Genomic DNA, 19,307 nt, shown 5'->3' on the forward strand with positions numbered 1-19,307 from the left:
AAGATTTGGATGTGTATACCACCCTCAGTCGCAGGGCATGGTAGAGAGAATTACTGGAACCCTGAAAGCCAAACTAAACAAAATTTGTGCAGACACTAAACTTAATTGGGTTGATGCTTTACCGTTAGGATTGATGAGTTACCACATGCAAACTAATCGAATGACATGCCTGACACCGCATGAGATGCTCACTGGGAAGCTATCATACCTGTGATAGGGGCAAGCAAAAATGTTGAATGGATAAACTATATATACTACAATCAACAGAGATTCATCAACTACACCGATGATGCACTGGAGGCCTTAGGGCAACAGCTGGATGCAACTAGCAGGATGGCGTGGCAAAACAGACAGGTACAGGATTGGCTTTTGGCAGAGAAAGGGTGTGTGTGTGTAATGTTTGGAGAACAATGCTGCACTTTCATACGGAACAATACTAGCCCAGAAGGGTCTTTCACCAGAGCAATGAATAAATTAAAGAATCTGTGGACGGAGGTCAAACAGAATGCAGGATTTGAACATCAGTTCTTTGATTGGTTGGAAAGTAGACTTGGAGGATGGGGAGCATGGCTGACTAAAATAGCAATAACTGTCAGTATTATATTGTTGAGCTGTGCGCTTGTGCTGTGCTGTTTTCTTCCTTGTCTCAAGTCTCTTGTAGTGCGTGCTACAACCAAACAATTTCCGATGCTCGTGGTAATTACTGAAGCAAGCTTAGTGGAGAAAGAAACACCGAAAATGTATCGTTACAGCCTGCACCATCTGTAGGATGAACAAGAGCAAAACGACAGTGTGGGAGTAGATTGTAAGGGCTTCTGAGTCTTTTTCCCTGTCTCAGGTACAGAGGGACAGGTTTTTGGCTCAGCGGCCCAGGGTAACAGGGAGAGAACACTTTGAGGTCTTGGCGCAGAAAATTATAGTTTAACCTGAGATTTGGGAATAAGTGATTTAGTTTATTGGGGCTTTTGTGCACAGACTCTTAGTCTTCTTTCTCTGTGTGAGTCCCCTGGGTCTCAAAGGGGGGATAATTGGAGTATAAAAGTTGCAACTTGCTATTTGCTAGAGAATGAAATCTTAGAAGACAATGGTGTGTTAATAAGAGGAAGCTAAGAGATGTAGATTATGTAGTTTGAACTTGCTATTTGCTATGCATGTACCCAATTTAGCAGGAGAATGAAATCTTAAGAATCTTAAGAAAGATAATGGGGTGTTAATGAGAGGTAGCTTAGAGATGTAGATTAGAACATGATTAAGTCAATAGGTTGAAACAATAGTGGCGGATGTACTTGTGATACGCAACTATAGACTGATTGGATATGCTAATGCAACTAAACCAGGAGATTGCTATAAAAAATGCTATGTACAAGGATCGGTGGGCAGTCAGCAACTAGCTCACTGACTGTCTCAGCTTTGATTTGCAAATTAAAATTTAATACTTTTTGAAGAATCTTCTGCATCTCCTGGTTGTTTGTGGGGCACGAGAAACCACGACAAAGGGTCTAGAGGGATATAGGCCAAATGCAAGCAAATAGGTCTAGCTTAAATGGGCACCTTAGTCTACATGGACAAGTTGGGCCAAAGAGCCTGTTCTTGTGCTGTGTCACTCTAAACTGAAACCTGCTGCACTATATTCTGAATTCTTATTTCTTTTTCCTACCTCAATGCAATTACACATGACATCTGTCAGGATGACACACTAAATAAAAGTTCTTTCACTGCGTCTCAGTACATGTGACCATAATATACCAACACCTATAACAAATACCACAGACTCAGCCATTTGGGTTACAAGACTTACACCTCAGAGATGGAGTTCCTCTGTAAACTGATGATCCATTATGTTGTTACTGTATCGCTATATAGTATAGTTCAGGTAAAATTAGTTCTTCTATCCTCTTAAAAGCAGGAAATATAATTAGGCGTCACTGTCATTTCAGAGAGCTATGGATGCATATGTGATGATCAATAGGTATTCTTAATTACATGAATGAAGGGATGAATTGATCCAACTGAATGGTGGACAGGATTGTGGACGTAATCTTGCTCCAAGTTCCCAGCAAAGGAAGCAGGTCTTCTCTTTGAAGCCATTTCACAGAAATACCACTAGGTGGCGCCCAAGCTTTTTTTCTGGAAGCAAATCTCAGCCATCGAAGCTGAGAACATCCCAGAATTGCATCCCAACCGACTTAGATTCATATTCAGATTTATTTATCGCACGTATATTGAAATGTACAGTGAAATCTGTAGTAACCAACACACCCAAGAGTGCGCTGGGACAGCCGCAGGAGGTGCTACACATTCCTGTGCCAATGTAGGATGGCCACCATGTTCAGCAGAGCAACGCATGCAGCAGCAACAGAACAAAACAAGGCAACAACAGCAAAACAATCCCCTTTCTCACCCCCCCCCCAACCTCATACAGACAGGCCTCCGGGCCTTCTGTCCTTGCACTTGGACTCTCAGACATGGGACACTGGGTCTCCAACCTACTTCGTTTAGGAAAGAAAACGAAGCTGAATTTGGCACATGGATGATAAGCAAATGGACAGCTACGTGGGATGGCAGGGTTATTGCTCTTAGATTAAGGTTAAAACCTTAACACAACATTGTCGGCCAAAGGGCTTGGGCCGGTACTGTGCTATAATGTTCTATGTTCCAAATTTATTCTGAAAAGACTACAGTGTGTCTCTACTTCGCAGAAGTAATATTCTTGCAAAAGTGATTTCCAGTTGATACTTGGCATATGTAATAGCTCCTGTTATGATAGATTGTGGTTCTTCTTTCCAAGAATAACAAAATAGCTGTCGGATGCAGATGTAAGATATTAAAGTTTTAGTTTTCGATCATAAATATAGGCCATGCTGTATCCTAAACAAAATCTTGGCTAACTCATAAGTTTCAACGTGCACTGGAATAATGAGTAGTATTAAATATCCGCACCTGACTTGAACATAAAGCATCAACCAGAACAGTACTTCGCCTATGATGTTGTGTCAAACTTTTAACTTACTCAAAGGTCATTTAAACATTCCTTCTTACATACATTACTGTGCAGAAGTCTTAGGTACCCTAGCTTTATAGGCACATAATTATAGCAAGGCCGCCTTAGATTTTTGCACAGTATTGCAGTAATCTTATGTATTGCCGCTGCAAAAAAAAATCATGACATACGTGAGTGATGATTAAACGATTCTGATATGGGTCTCTATTGTAGACTGAGAGTGGGAAGGGGGCAGGGAGAGAGGAATCATGTAGGGGAAAAGGGGAAGGGAGAGCAACATTACCTCATGGCTCTTGAACTCAATTCTTTATTTATGAAGGCTAACACACCAAGTGCCTTCCTAACAATCTTATCAACTTTCATGGCAACTTTGAGGGATCTATGGACATGGACCCCCAAGATCCCTCTGTTCTTCCACACGGCCAAGAACTCTGCCATTAACCCAGCATTCTGCCTTCTGTTTTGATCTTCCGAAGTGAATCCCTTCACACTTTTCTGGGTTGAACTCCCAGCTTGAAAGGACACTGAGTTTGAACTGTCCCATCAGCTAATGCACAAAATGAGCTTTAGTAGTAGTAGTGCAATCACTCAAGTCGTGAATGACGTTCTCCTAAGGGGTTGTCTTTAGGGTGGATTTCCTTAATGTGTGACTTTGGGGGAGCTGATGCACAGCCAGCCACCACACGGTCCTCAAGAGGTAGGGGTAAAGTTCAAGAGGCATGGAAGTTGTGGGAGCCGTGTATCTATTTTCTGTTTGTTGGTATTATATTTTGTGTTGCGTGTTCATTATGGGTAATTTGTCACGTGGGTTGGGGCGAGGTAGGAGCAAATGAGTGTAATCACATATTCACGCTTTGTCTCAGTTAGTTTAGTTAAGTCTAGTTAGATCCAGGGTTTGGACGTGGGGGGGGAGGTAACATTTTTTTAGTTGACCGCTAATACTTAGTACCACTAACTTTGTAATAAAACTGCATATCGCTAATTTTAGTATTTTTTTAATATAAGATCATTTGTCTATGCCGATTTTGCAATAAAGGATCAAACTTTTTTGACCTTGGAACTTAGTTATTTTGGAAACACGCCAGGCAGCACAAATCCCCATACTCAGTCTCTGAGTGGTTTTGGTTTTGTTTTCAAGTAACTGTTACAGAACACAAGATGACTGGACACCTTTGCTGCTGCAGCCTTCATCCACCTTCACTACTATTGTGGTGTGTCATCTTCTGCCAGCACCTCATTGAGGTCTTTGTCTGGAATATCCCCCTGAGCCTTACTGCCAAGGGTGAGCCTATCAGGGACCAAGTTCCACACAGCTCACTCTCAGGAACTCGAAAGCCAGATGGTGAACTTTGGATAAGTCAATGGTTTTGAACACACACTGGTGCTTTTCTAAAGCTTTGACAACAATGTCATGGAAAGCTTCTCATCTATCATTTCAGGAGCAGGTGCTGACAGATTCCCTGCGGCTCCACAGGAAGTCACTCCCTGCTGTAGGGTATAGGCCAGGAAGCTCCCCTACTTCTCTGTCGGATGCAGAGATCAGACGGCAGCAGCTCCGAGCTATAAAAAAGCTGGATGAACTCAGCAGGTCGGGCAGCATCCGTTGAAAGAATTCTCATCGAATTCTCCAACTTCCGGTAATTCCCTCCCTCTCCCTTCCCCCATCCCACCTTCACTCTGTCTCCTCTTCTAGCTGCCTATCACCTCTCATGACTCTGCCTTCTTCTACTACCCATAGTGCTTTCCCCTTAGATTCCGTCTTCACCTCCTGGCTCTCCCCTCCCTGCTTGCCCTCCCCCACCCCTTGACCTTTCCTCTGGTTGGTTTTCCACCCTCCCCCCACCTTCTTTATAGGGCCCTCCTTCTTTAGTCCTGACGAAGGGTCACGGCCCGAAACGTTGACAGCTTCTTTCAACGGATGAGTTCATCCAGCTTGTTTGTACGTCTTGATTTGACCACAGCATCTGCAGTGTACTTTGTGTTTAGCAGCTCTGAGCTCCCTCCCTGCCGCTGTGACCCAGAGCTGAGCTAAGGGTGGCTCTCACTTTGAACGGGGTCTCCCAGCTACACTCCTGCTGCAGCTAGTACCAGCCTAGGCGACCATTCTCATACAACTGGGCTCGATCCACTGCAGATTAGCCATCCAAAGATGACACTGGTGACTTTCACAAAGCATACACAAACCCCAAAGATGCAGCAACCAGAGCAGACTTGAATCCCTTACTGATTTAGCACAAATGTAAGATTGTAAACTTACAATTTCTAAATTTCAATTAAGATGGAGGGACAGTTACCCCTTCTCTGTAGAAAAAAAATGCACGGAATCATAGAACAGAGCGCAGGAGAGCACAGGAACAAAGAACATGAGACCTGGGACGGGAGAGCACAGGAACAAAGAACATGAGACCTGGGATGGGAGAGCACAGGAACAAAGAACATGGAACCCGGGACGGGAGAGCACAGGAACAAAGAACATGGAACCCGGGACGGTAGAGCACAGGAACAAAGAACATGGAACCCGGGACGGGAGAGCACAGGAACAAAGAACATGAGACCTGGGACGGGAGAGCACAGGAACAAAGAACATGAGACCTGGGACGGGAGAGCACAGGAACAAAGAACATGGAACCCGGGACGGGAGAGCACAGGAACAAAGAACATGGAACCCGGGACGGGAGAGCACAGGAACAAAGAACATGGAACCCGGGACGGTAGAGCACAGGAACAAAGAACATGGAACCCGGGACGGGAGAGCACAGGAACAAAGAACATGAGACCTGGGACGGGAGAGCACAGGAACAAAGAACATGGAACCCGGGACGGGAGAGCACAGGAACAAAGAACATGGAACCCGGGACGGGAGAGCACAGGAACAAAGAACATGGAACCCGGGACGGGAGAGCACAGGAACAAAGAACATGGAACCCGGGACGGGAGAGCACAGGAACAAAGAACATGGAACCCGGGACGGGAGAGCACAGGAACAAAGAACGTGAGACCTGGGACGGGAGAGCACAGGAACAAAGAACATGAGACCTGGGATGGGAGAGCACAGGAACAAAGAACATGAGACCTGGGACGGTAGAGCACAGGAACAAAGAACATGAGACCTGGGACGGTAGAGCACAGGAACAAAGAACATGAGACCTGGGACGGGAGAGCACAGGAACAAAGGTCCCATAAAGTCTATGCCAATCAAATTGCCAATTTAAGCTAATCCCATCTGCCTGCACATTGTTCGTTCCCTGCCTGATCACGTGCCACTTGGAGTCCTGCCATTGGCTGGGCAGATGCTCGATAACAAAGACTGCTATCCAAAGGTCAATCTGAAGCCTGCAAGTCGAAACTTGATGCTGAAGCCTGGAGGACTGTTCGTAAGCGTAGGTGGGTGGGAGAGAGGAAAGGGCTGGTATTGCTGTTACTGTTTTGTCGCTTGTGGTGTTCTGTGTTGTTTTCCTGAGCACTGTGGCCATGCTAAGCTGGTGCCAGAAGATGTAGTGGCACTTGTGGGCTGCCCCAGCACAACTCCAGGTGTGCTGGTTGTTAACACAAGTGACTCATTTCACACAAACACGAGGAAACCTGCAGACGCTGAAAATTCAAGCAACACACACAAAATGCTGGTGGAACACAGCAGACCAGGCAGCGTCTATAGGAAGAAGTACAGTCGACGTTTTGGGTCTCGGCCCGAAATGCCGAGTGTACTTCTTCCTGTAGGAGCTGTCTGGCCTGCTGTGTTCCACCAGCATTTTGTGTGTGACTCATTTCACTGTCTGTTTTGATGTGTATGTGATAAATAAATCAGAATCTGAATCTGCCCACATTGCTATCATATCTGCTTCTACCACCTTCCCAGGCACCTAATACTCTGTAAACAAACTTGCCCTGTGAATCTCCTTTCAACTTTCCCCTTCTTCCTTCCACCTCTGTCCTTTAGCATTTAAAGATTCCCTCTCTACCTTATCTATGCCTCACATAATTTAATATACTTCAATCAGATCTTTAGCGTGGAGGGTGGCGAATCTGTGGATTTCATTGTCATAGGCAATAGGAATGGAGACCAAGTCACTGGTGTATTTAAAATGGCTGCTTGATATGTTCTTGATTAGTAAGGGCATACATTCCAATCTAGGCAACATCCTTGTAAAAACAATACACAAAAAATGCTGGAGGAACTCAGCAGGTCAGGCAGCATCCATGGAAATGAATAAGCAGTCAATTTTTCAGGCCGAGACCCTTCTTCAGGACTGGCAAGGAAGCGGGAAGGTGCCAGAATAAAAAGGTGGGGATAGGAGATGGTAGACTAGCTAGAAGGTGAAAGCTGAAGCCAGGTGGGTGGGAAGGGTAAAAAGTTGGAGGAGAAGGAATTTGGTGGGAGAGGAGAGTAGACCATGGAAAAATGGGAAGAAGGAGGGTCAACGGGGCAGACGATAAGCAGATGAGGAAAAGAGGAAGGAGTCCAGAGTGGTGAATAGAAGAAAAGAAAAGGCAGAGGGATTTTTTTACTGGAAGAAGAAATTGATGTTCATGCCATCAGTTTGGAAGCTACCCAGATGGAATTTGAGGCATTGCTCCTCCACCCTGACAGTGGCCTCGTCTGGGCAAAAGAGGGAGCCATGGGCTAACATGCACCCTACTGGGCCCTCTCGAACAGCCTCCACACACAGTGACCTGAACTGCACACAGAAGACCAGATGTGGCTGAAGTAAAGTTTCAGGCTACAAAAAGTCCAGTCCATCAGATGAGAAGCCCTCCCCACAACTGAGCACATCTACACAGAGAACTTCCATAAGAAAGCAGCAACTATCATCAAGGAAGCCACCATCCAGGCCATGCCCTCCTCTCTCTGCTGCCACTGGGAAATGAGGTACATAGGTCATAGGTCCCACACCACCAGGGTCAGGAACATTTATTACCCCTCAACATTGGGCTCCTGAACCAGCGTGGATAACTCGCTCATTTCAACTCTGAAATGATTCCACAACCTAACTTTGGACTCACTTTCAAGGACTCTACAACTCATATTCTCGGTGTTATTTATTTATTTATTTGTATTTGCAACGTGCATCTTCCTTTGCACATTAGTTGTTTGTCAGTTTTTGTTTGGGTGTATTTTTTCATTGATTCTATTGTGTTTCTTTGTTCTACTGTGACTGTCTGCAAGAAAATGAATCTTGGGCTAGTATACGGTAATAAGTAGACTCTTAGATGCAGTAGGTGTCCCTCTAGTTGGAGATGAATGGGCCCTTTTAGTGAGTGAGATGTAAACTGAGTGTGGTTCCCATCCCATCACACTGTTCTTCATATCTATAGGTCAAGGACAGCAACATAGAACATAGAATCTTACTGCGCAGTGTAGTCCCTTCGGCCCACTGTTTTGTGCCTGTCTTTTAACCTATTCCAATCCCCTCCACTTAGCTCTCCATTCGTCTTTCATCCATGTATATATCTAAGAGTCACTCAAAGCATCCCTAACGTATCTACTTCCACCATCACTCCTGGTGGTACATTACAGGGATGTCTTACATGGATAGGTTCAGTGAGCTAGGACTTTTCTCCTTGGACTAAAGGAGGATGAGAAGCAACTTGATAGAGGGGTATAAGATGATAAGAGGGCATAGGTCACTTAGAAAGCAAGTGATTTTGTTTTCCCAGGGCGGAAATGGCTAATATGAGGAGGCATAACTTTAAGGTGCTTGGAGGAAAGTATAAGGGATATGTCAGAAGCAAGTTTTTTAAAAACATCATCCAGGGGTGGTGGTAGAGGCAGACACATTAAGAACATTTAAGAAACTCTTCGAAAGGCACATGGATGGTTGGAAAATGGAATGCTGTGTGGGAGGGAAGGGTTAGATTAATTTTAGAGTAGGTTGTAATTTTGGCAAAATATCATGAGCCAAAGAGCCGGTGCAGTACTGTAATGTTCTAAGACAGATTTACTGAAGCTCACATGGTAGTATCAACAAGGCAGATCCTCTGAACAAACAGTACAACTTCAGGGAGTTCCCAAGGTCAACCAAGGATGATTAGCAGTTAGACTAAAGCAAATTATTCACAGGTCATCAAGCACTTTCATTATGACCGTAATTAAACTACCTTGCAAATGAAGTCGCAGAAGGCAGTTTAAACTGACCGCTTTTTTACAGATTATTTTCACAATGTATCCGGCATGAGGTATCTTCATGCTCTGCTGGTGGATACATAGACTATGATAGCTAAACCATTTCAGTCTGAATAAAACTGGTTCTCAGAGGATTTCAATCGTTGCTTCATGTGCAGACTCTACTTACCTTGCATACTAATCACATTGGGCCAATTTTTATACACGGTAAAACACAATGCACAGCAGAATACGAACAGGCCGCTGAAAGGCCTTTATCATAAAGTAATCCACCCACCCAGCTTATGGAGTCTCATTCCCATCAGCGAGGGTGCTCCACAGAACCAAACCAGGACCACTAGACTCAAAAACAGTCGCTTCTCCCAAGCCGTGAGGCTGATCGTCCTCCACCATTTAATCCACCCCGCCACCACTACATCCATCAGCATCACTTTATGTGCAATCAGTTTTTGTATATAACATATAGTCACAGTCAATAGTTATTTGTACTTCGTGTTTTATAGCATTGCTTTTATGTTTATTGTATTTTAATGGTGTTGTGCTTTTTTGTTGCTGCATCAGGTCCGGAGAAACAATCACTTTGTTCTCCTTAACATTCATCTACCGAAGAATGGCAATAAATGATCTTAAATCTTCAGCCCACAATGCTGGTACCAAAATAACCCTAAACTAAACTAAATCACTTCTATCTGCACATGAACAATATCCCCCCCATTCCATGTATATCCATGTCTGTCGAAAACCCTCACAAACACAAATATCATATCTGCTTCTACTACTATACTTAGGTATGCTGGGTACCTACAGTTCTCTCTATATATGATAAGAACTTGTCCCATACATCTCCTCTAAATTTCCTCTCCACTTTTTGACATTTGACATTTCTATCCTGGGAAAATGATTCTGACTATCCCAAAATTTTATCAAGTTGTGCCAGATCTTCTTCCAACACTCCAGAGAGAAAACAACCCCAGTTTGTCCAATTTCTCTTGATAATTCATACCCTTTAATCCAGACAGCAAACTGGTAAACTGTGCCCTTTCCAAAATTCCACGTTTTGTCTTTAGCCTTCGACCCTTTTGGAGCAATACAAGTCGGCTGTATAACATTCCATGGGCACACTGACACATCTACCACATGGGCTGGTGAGGTATGGGTTCACTCTGAGTTACAGCTCAAGTGTGGAGACTCAGCCCAAAACTTGTACCTCATCCGAGATGAGTCAGTCCCCTCGGGAAGATGAGTGCCCACTCACAATTCAGTGCATCCTCCAAGGTTTGTTCATAACACACTCAAATGAGGCGGTAACTCATGATGAGGTTACACTCAATCCACTCATATCACTGGGAAGTGATTAAAAATAACACTCTCGATGAGAATGGAAAAGATGAAGAATACATTACTTACCCAACCAGCTTCTGCTCAAGTACACGGAGACAAAGACGGGTGGAACGGTGAAAAAATCCACCACGGAATTCACTTCCAGCCAGAACCACAGCTTATCATTGGCTGCAATAAACTGAAAGAGAAACAATGGCATCATGATCTCAGCATTGCTCTCATGACTAGTTCCCGTGCTTTCCCAAAAGCACAAATAAATCTTACATGCTTTGTCTTTAAAGAGTTGGACATTTCAACAACAGTTTGGATCCATGTAAAGATGTGAAGAGTTGTTAATGTTAACCATGTACAAGACGACCATTTCCTTCCAAGCGCAAGGCACAAAGGCTCTCAAAGCAAGGCGTCAAGAATAGAATTCACGCATAAGGAATGCTTGATATCTCTGGGCTTGTATATGATGGAATTCAGATGAATAAGGGGAGATCATAGTGAAACCTACCAGAGGCTGAAAGATGTGGATGCAGTGGGCATGCAGAGGATGTTTCCATCAGTTGGAGAGTCTAAGATCTGAGGGCAGAGCCTCAGAATACTGGGAGATTCTTTTAGATCGAAGATGAGGAGAAATGTCTTCAACCAGGGGGTGGTGAATATGTGGAATTCATTACTGCAGGGGCGTGGAAGCCAAATCTGAGGTGAACTTAAGACAGAGGTCAATAGGCTCTTTATTTTCATTGAGGTTAAAGGTTACTGAGGGAAGGCAAGAGATTGGAGTTAAAAAAATCCATGTTTGAATGGAAAACAGACACGAAATGCCAAATGGTCTGATTCTGCCACTATAAATTATGGTTTTACAGCAAGAATACATCAGTAACACACCTGAACTTGCCTGCTAGATGGTGGATATCAGAACCTGCTGCAGTTTTACCCCTATCATTAGGTATATTTTTTCCTTTCATGTATTTTGCACTGAGCATTTTGGTTTAAACAACAAGCTTTGAAACCCCCATGGCACCTCTTAACCATTGGTAACCATTGGTAACTGCTAGTCCCTGGAGGTTCTGGTCATGGGGAAATGCGGTGATGGGAGATACTCTTTTGTTTTAAGAAAAACACTTTGGTTTCCTCTTCAGATATGGAGCTTACAGAAATGGCTTCACAGGAATGCTAGTGGAATTACCAATCATGATTGCTTGTTTTACTAAAGAAGGTGCAGTCCCCAGCAGACCAGTCAACTCACATAGATACAACGTAGCTGAGTATTTTATAGGGCATATTAATCGAAACAGAGCCAGGATACTTCTGAATGAGTATCCCAAGTGCAAAATACTGCAGATACTGGTTCTGATAAAAGGTTATGAACTTAAACTGTACACTCTCTCTCCACAGAGTATTTCCAGATGTTCCTGGGTTAGGACTCAGATTTAGCCTAACTGAACTCCAGTGAATGAAGTCCACATTCCATTCTAACTGAGATGATACTTCATCCCAAAATGAATACATTTGTGCCCAAAGTTCTCATCCCAAAACATTGACTCTTCATTTCTTATTCCTCTCCACGGACGCTATCTGAGGGGTGGGGGGGGGGGGGGGTGTGTGTGTGTGTGTGTGTGTGTGTGTGTGTGTGTGTGTGTGTGTGTTGCTCTGGAATTCCAGCAACTGCAGAATCTCTTGTGAAAATGTTCATTTTCTATGCTTTGATGTAACGCATTACATGCAGGTGATGGATAATAAATGTGCTCTCCGTTTCTTTGTACAGCATATTCTTTAAGTTGCTCTCTTATACCTGAGAACAGGCACAGTTTGTATATCATAGGCAAAAGTATTAAGAGTGTTTGGGTTATGAGTCCATTGTAGAGAACTGGTGTTGAGATACAGTACTGTGCAAAAATCTTGGGGGGGTATATATATAGCTCAGGTGCCTAAGACTTTTGCACAGTACTGTAGTAATTTTTATTTCTACACTGTACTGCTGCCACACAACAAAAAATAAATTTCACGACATATGTGAGTGATTTGGATATGGATCTCTATTGTAGACTAGGAGTGGAAAGGATAATCATGTTTGGGAAAAGGGTAAGGGAGAGGGGAGGGAGTGGGAAGCACCAGAAGGATATTCTATAAAGATCAATAAACCAATTGTTTGGAGTTAAATGACCTTGCTGGTGTCTCGGGGATGGGTGTATCTGTGCTTGTGCCCAGCCACTCCTTCCCTCATCCCTTCTGCAGAGCTCCACCTTTGCCATTCCTAACATCCTTTCCTCCCACCAGATTTAGAAACATGCTCTCCCCTTTTATTTATATATAAACATAGTATCGTGCAAAAGTCTTAGGTACCCTAGCTATATATGCGTGCTGAAGAATTTTGAAATGTACTGTACAAGCAGTGCAAGTTTAGGGAAATGCTGTCCTTCAGTGAATCAGAAACACAAGAGATTCTGCAGATGCTGGAAATCCAGAGTAGCACACCCAGAATGCTGGAGGGACACAGCAGGCCAGGCAGTATCCATGGAGAAGAATAAAGATTCAATGTGTTTCGGATCGAGACCCTTCATCAACTGATGTGTGTGTTACCCGTCCTTCAGTGGATGGTTCGAGGTATTCCAATTTTAAGTACCGGTGAATGTGAAGAATTGATATTGGCTTATTGGTGTAACCTGTACCAAGATGCAAATTTTTGTTTGGATGCCTTCGAGACAGATCATTCCATGAGTAAGTACACTGAGGTAGTATAAAGAAAGAAGTGTAATGCAGAATATTGTATTACATTTATAGAAGTAAAGTGCAGTGTGGTAGACAAAATGCAAAGGTCATGATGAAACCTGACGGACAATCGAAACTTCCATAACGTGATTGAATAGGCACGAGGGGAATGAGGGGAAGGTTTACAGGGAACGAGACCAAGGTTATTCTTCAGAGAGCAGGCACGGACTGAATAGCCTCCTTCTGTGGCATGATGGAGTTTAGAAGAATGAGGATGGATCTCATTAAAACCTATTGAATTTTGAAAGGCCTGGATAGAGTGGTTGAAGAGAGGGTATTTCCAGAGGTCACAGCCTCAGGATAGAAGGAAGTCCCTCGACAGCAGAGATGAGGAGGAATTTCTTTAGCCAGAGGGTGACGAACCTGTGGAACTCATTGCCACAAATGGCTGTGGAGGCCAAGTCACTGTGCATAGTTAAAGTGGAGCTTGTTAGGTTCTTAATTAGTAAGGGTGTCAAAGATTACAGGGAGAAGGCAGCAGAATGGGGATGAGAGGGATAAACCAGTCATGGTGAAATGGCAGGCTGAATGGCCTAATGATTATCAGTGAGGGAGGCTTATGGAAGTGACATCACCTGTTCCCATATCTGGTGCAGGGTATTTCAGCACTGATGGCTGTGACTGAGTACAACACTGGGGAGATGGCGGGGTGGTGTCCCTGGCAGAATGTTTGCAACTGGTGACAAAAGGAGCAAATATTGTAGATGCTCTTTAGATTAAAATTTGTAACCGAGTAGCTCCACAAGGGTTGGAACTGTAGCGTAGCATTTAACATAACTCTATCACAGTGCCAGCGATATGGGTTCGATTCCTGCCAGATTCCTGTCTGTGAGGAGTTTGCATGCTCTCCCTGTGACTATGTGTGTTTCCTCTGGGTTCTCTGGTTTCCTCCCACATTCCAAAGACGTACAGGTCAGTAGGCTGATTTGGTCATATGGCTATAATTTGACAGCACTGTTTGTTGGGCCAGAAGGACCTTTTGCCATGCTGTATCTATAAATAAAAGTCCATCCTTGTAAGCATCTCTCTGTGGGAAAAGCTCCCTGCTCCCACAGTTTGGTAATGGACGCCTTGACAATTTCTTCAGCCTGACCTAACAGCTGACCACATGGCTTCATGCTGAGGAAGTGCACAATATTCCTCAGTATTTCCTTTCATCAAGGCCAAACACTCAACGAGGAAACATAAAGTAGTAATCTCCCCAAAACACACACACAAAATACTGGAGGAACTCAACGGCTTAGGCAGCATCTATGGAGAGGAATAAATAATCCCCATATTTTGGGTCAAGACCCTTCATCAAGACTGGAAAGGAAGGGGGAAGAGGCCAGAATAAAAAGGTGGGGGAAGGGGATGGACTTCAAGCTTGCAGGCGACAGTTGAGACCAGATGAGGGGGAAGGTGGGTGTTTGGGGGTGGGGGATGGTGAGAAGCTGGGAGGCAAGAGGCAGAAAAGGTAAAGGATTGAAGAAGGAGGAATCTGATCAGAGAGGAAAGTGAACCTTGGGGAGAAAGGGAAAGAGGAGAGGCACCAGAGGGATGCTCTGTATTTCCAGTATCTGCAGAATATCTTGTGTTTATAATAATCCCCCCAGGACTGCCCAGGTTATATCTACACACTGATTTTATAGAAAGGCTAGTTGTGTTTAAAAAAAAACAATGACCTGTCCTCAACGTGTGTGCATTTCCTGTCTGCCTTAGAGGGCCGATGCATTACAACTTCACTCAAAGAAGTGGGCACCAAACCTTCAGCCCAGAGTCAATGGGGGCTGTTCCACGACTGGTGGATGTTAATCACACTCAGTGACTGATTGTCTCAGGTCATGATTCCAGGTGAAAAAAAATGGGATTCAAGGACAGGGATTAGGTATGTACCTTGGTAGAACTTTCAGGCTGGGTGAAGCCATGCCTGCTCAGCACTATAACCAAATGAAGATCATTTCCCCTATCTATCTTCTGCTCTGGATTGATAATTGGTACTTCATCCTCAAACAAATCAACAGTACACCTGAAATTCTTACATTCATGATGATGCTTTAGTCGGGATCAGGAAAAATAAACATAAGAAAATTTTCAGACGCTGGCAGTTTTCTGAGCAACACACACAAAATGCTGGAGGAACTCAGCAGGTCAGGCAGCATCTATGGGAAGGAACCGACAGTTAACGCTTTAGGCCATGCCCTCCTGAAGGGTCTTAGCCTGAAACATTGGCTGTTTACTCTTTTCCATAGATGCTGCCTGGGCTGCTGAGCTCCTCCAGCATTTCGTTTGTCTTGCTCAGGAAAAACAATAAGTCTTCAGGCTCAGACTCGCTGAGGTTGGGTAACAGTTTGTTTTGTTTAATCTAAGTTTAATGCTGGGAGCAGACTAAACTTTGAGAAACGAGGTTCATTTCATGTGGAATAAGGCATAAGTTTCAATTGGAAATACAGCGCAACACATACAAAATGCTGGAAGAACTCAGCAGGTAGGGCAGCATCTATGCAGAGGAATAAATAGTTAATATTATGGGCTGTGACCCTTTGTCAGGGTCTCAAGGACCCATCATCAATTGGAATTAGATTTCTTTTCGCTAGGGGACAAAATGGGACCTGAGAAAACATTGTTCTTGCCCTGAAGATAACTTAATATTAAGACACGTAGCCAGAACCGATCAAACATGAAGGCTTTTTTTTTTGTCGGCTGGATTTGAAACATGATTATGCAAACGATGTGCAAGGTTATCCTTTATTTATGAATGTAAGCACATTAGAATACTGAGAGGGACCAGGAAGGGGAGGGTCTGCTGTCACAGTGCAGCTGCTACACTCTTCAGTCTGAAAGGAAATCTGTGGCAGTTCTGCATCAATTTGAGTTATAAACCAGGATTTTAAAAAATCCATTTATAGAACAAAATCCCCAAGTAATTATACATTTGCAACTTAAGCCAAACGTAATGAAGCCTGAGATGAGCCAATTCCATTAATAGCACAAACTGAGATGACTCTACCAGGGAAATTATATGCAGTGTCTCAAATATTCTAATGCATTCGAGGAAGTCTCGGATGTGAAACCCTTCAAGTTTACCAAATGAAACCTGCCCTTCCATTTCTTAGTGGACATATTTGGTTTCGAGGTGTGAAGCTTTCGCAGTTGAATTGCTGTTGAATTTCACTGCTTCTCATTGGGCTTCAAGGTCTGGGCAATCAGCAGATTAAAGGTGGCTCTGGTTGTTCAGCTGGGGAAACCACCTGACACTCCCCTCACAGCACTAAGCAACCACTTCCCTCTCTGATGAAAGGTCTTGACTTGAAATGTCAACTGTTCGTTCCCCTCAATAGATGCTGCTTGGCCTACTGAGCTTCTCCAGCATTTGTTACTCTGGATTTATGTGTGTGTGTCTTACTCTGGATTTCCAGCATCTCATGCTTAATCCAAGATGTACTCTTAATTGGCTTGAGGGTGAAGCTTTAAATGTTCATCAATTGCAGAAGGCATGTGGTTGTAATAAGCAAACTATCCTTATTTGGTATGATACTGAGCAATCGGACCCAAATTTTTGAACATTGCTGGAGAACCAGGACAAACAGCCATTCTGTGCATTATGACTATTTTCCAAATCAGTTCCTTGTCCTCTTCCTGCCCATTCCTAATGTCCCTCTCCCCCTTCTCCTTCCTAGTCAAGTCCCATAATCTTGCTCCTTCCCAATCAATTCTACTCCCCTTGCTCTTGCCAAAGAGTTGTTCACCCTGTTCCTTTCTGACCTTTCCCAATCTCTGGTCCTTCCCAACAATGTGGGACAAGGTTGTACCTTGTGATTCATAAGGGATAAGAGTAGAGTTAGGAAAATCAGCCCATCGAGTCTGTTCTGCTATTACTCCATGGCTGATTTCTTACGCTTTTCAAATCATTGTCCTGCCTTTGCCACATAAACTTTCATGCTCTTAGCAGTCAAGAACCTACCAAGCTCTCCTTTAAATATACTCACTGGCTTGGCCTCTGGAACTGTCTGTAGCAATGAATCCCACAGATTCACCACACTCTGGCTATAGCAATTCCTCCTAATCTCTGTACTAAAGGGGCGTTCTTGTATTCTGAAGCTGTGCTATCTGATACTAGACTATCCCACTATAGGGAAACATCTTCTTCATGTCCACTCTATCCAGGCCTTTCAATATATTCAGGTATACAAAAGTGCTGCTTTGCCAATACACTATAGAGCTGGGACACTGCAGGTACACAGGTGGATTCACAGGAGAAACCAGCCACTGGATATGACTATGATTCTTGCAAGGCATGGCGCTGGGTTTGAGGAATGTTAACTGTCCCAGAACATTGTTCTCTCCAACTCACCCTGTTAACAGTGAGCCTGCATCTCCCAAGGAAGACCAATACCCTGTTATGGAATGCTGCAACGGCATAACAAATAAGGAGCAGTGTCTTACTTTGGTGCAGCTGTTGAACTGCCATTGCATTTTTCACACCAGCTCAGCAGACTGAGTTAAAACACTGTAGTTTTCACACTCTGGTCCATAGTTTGCATCCTGCTGTTAACGGGAGTTCAAGGGAGCTTGACTCATCGGTTCAGGGTGAAAATATTGGACAAAAGAACCAATGGAGGGCTAATACACTTGAACTAACTCTGCCATCAACATACGAGTGTTTCCTGGAAATGGTTAATGGCCGTCTTAGACCTGATATAAACATTTGATGGTGCATCAAACAGCGACTCTGCTGCCTCTCCTCATAAGTATTTTGGGGAACCTCTGTTGCAGGTGGGGGACGGATGGTAGAAAGAAAATCTGAGTGATTTGAATCTCAGCACCCCCAGTGTCCAGATGCTGAAATATTGTTTTTTTACAGGAACAACGTTTTAACAACTAGACACTTTTGTTCCCATTAAAAATCAGGCGGGAGGTCTTGTCACAAAAATCTTGCTGAATCATGGCAACAGGAAACAGCCAGAAAGCATCCAGAATTTTAATGCATTAAATACTCAGTGGCCACTTTATTAGGTACACCTACTCATTAATGCAAATACTGTATCTAATCAGACATTCATGTGGCAGCAACTCAATGCATAAAAGCGTGCAAACATGGACAAGTGGTTGGTTCAGTTGTTGTTCAGACCAAACATCAAAATAGGGCAGTAATGTGATCTAAGTGACTTTGACAGTGGAATGTTTGTTGGTGCTAGACAGGGAGGTTTGAGTATCTTCGAAACTACTGATCTCCGGGGATTTTCACACACAACGGTCTCTGGAGTTTACAGAGCCTGGTACGAAAAACAAAAAAAAAAAAAATCCAGTGAACAGCAGTTCTGTGGGGGGAAATAGACTGTTAATGAGAGAGGTCAGAGGAGAATGGGCAGACTGGTTTAAGATGATGGGAAGATGACAGTAACTCAAATAACCATGCATTACAATAATGGTGTGCAGCAGAGCATTTCTGAAGGCACAACATGTTGAATCTTGAAGAGGATGGACTTCGGCAACAGAAGACCACACCAGGTTCCACTCTTGTACCTATAAAGTGGCCACTGAGTGTATGTATACATTCATATATATTTAGCTACATAGACTATCACGTCAGATTTCATCAAGGTGAATTTCTTTGATAATAAATCAGAAATAAGTTTGCTTATAAACTAAAATAAAGACTGTCACCTTCTAAATACAATTTAAGTTACAATTTAATATTTAAATGCAACTTAATTCTCACCCGCAGTCCAAAGTACAGGAGGAAGAACACGTTGAATGCCATGTCAATCTGTAATGTGAAATCATCGTAGAAATTCTGGCAGGATTCTATTGGGCTAGTAAAACACAGGAAAGGAAAGCTTAGTTTGAATCAGAATGATGCAACACACAGAAAACACAGGCCACAATGAAACATTTCCAGTCCTCATTACACCCCTGAACAGCAAGAGTCATTATCTTAGCAATTTTCCAAGTAAACTGTTCTTTTCATATTAGGCACACACGAGGAGAGAGCATCCGATATTAGGGAATACCGATAATGCATCAGGAATACGTGGGATTTGCTGTAAAAAAAATTTCATGCAAAAACAAAAGAGTACAAAGCAGCTATCATTCAGAACTTTG

At 43.5% G+C, this 19,307-nt stretch overlaps 1 protein-coding gene across 6 annotated transcripts in view; it reads right to left on the reverse strand.

Annotated features, from left to right (window-relative positions):
• kcnma1a (potassium large conductance calcium-activated channel, subfamily M, alpha member 1a) overlaps window positions 1–19,307 on the reverse strand; it is a 924,908-nt gene that overhangs the window by 396,769 nt on the left and 508,832 nt on the right. For all 6 annotated transcript variants that reach the window (XM_059946553.1, XM_059946552.1, XM_059946549.1 and 3 more), the window contains 2 exons: window positions 18,925–19,018; window positions 10,530–10,641 (listed from right to left, as the gene is read on the reverse strand). In XM_059946553.1, coding sequence (XP_059802536.1) covers window positions 10,530–10,641; window positions 18,925–19,018 — 206 coding nt within the window. The remainder of the gene's footprint in view (window positions 1–10,529; window positions 10,642–18,924; window positions 19,019–19,307) is intronic.

This window comes from Hypanus sabinus, chromosome 21 (genome assembly GCF_030144855.1).
Source record: "Hypanus sabinus isolate sHypSab1 chromosome 21, sHypSab1.hap1, whole genome shotgun sequence".
NCBI lineage: Eukaryota > Metazoa > Chordata > Chondrichthyes > Myliobatiformes > Dasyatidae > Hypanus > Hypanus sabinus.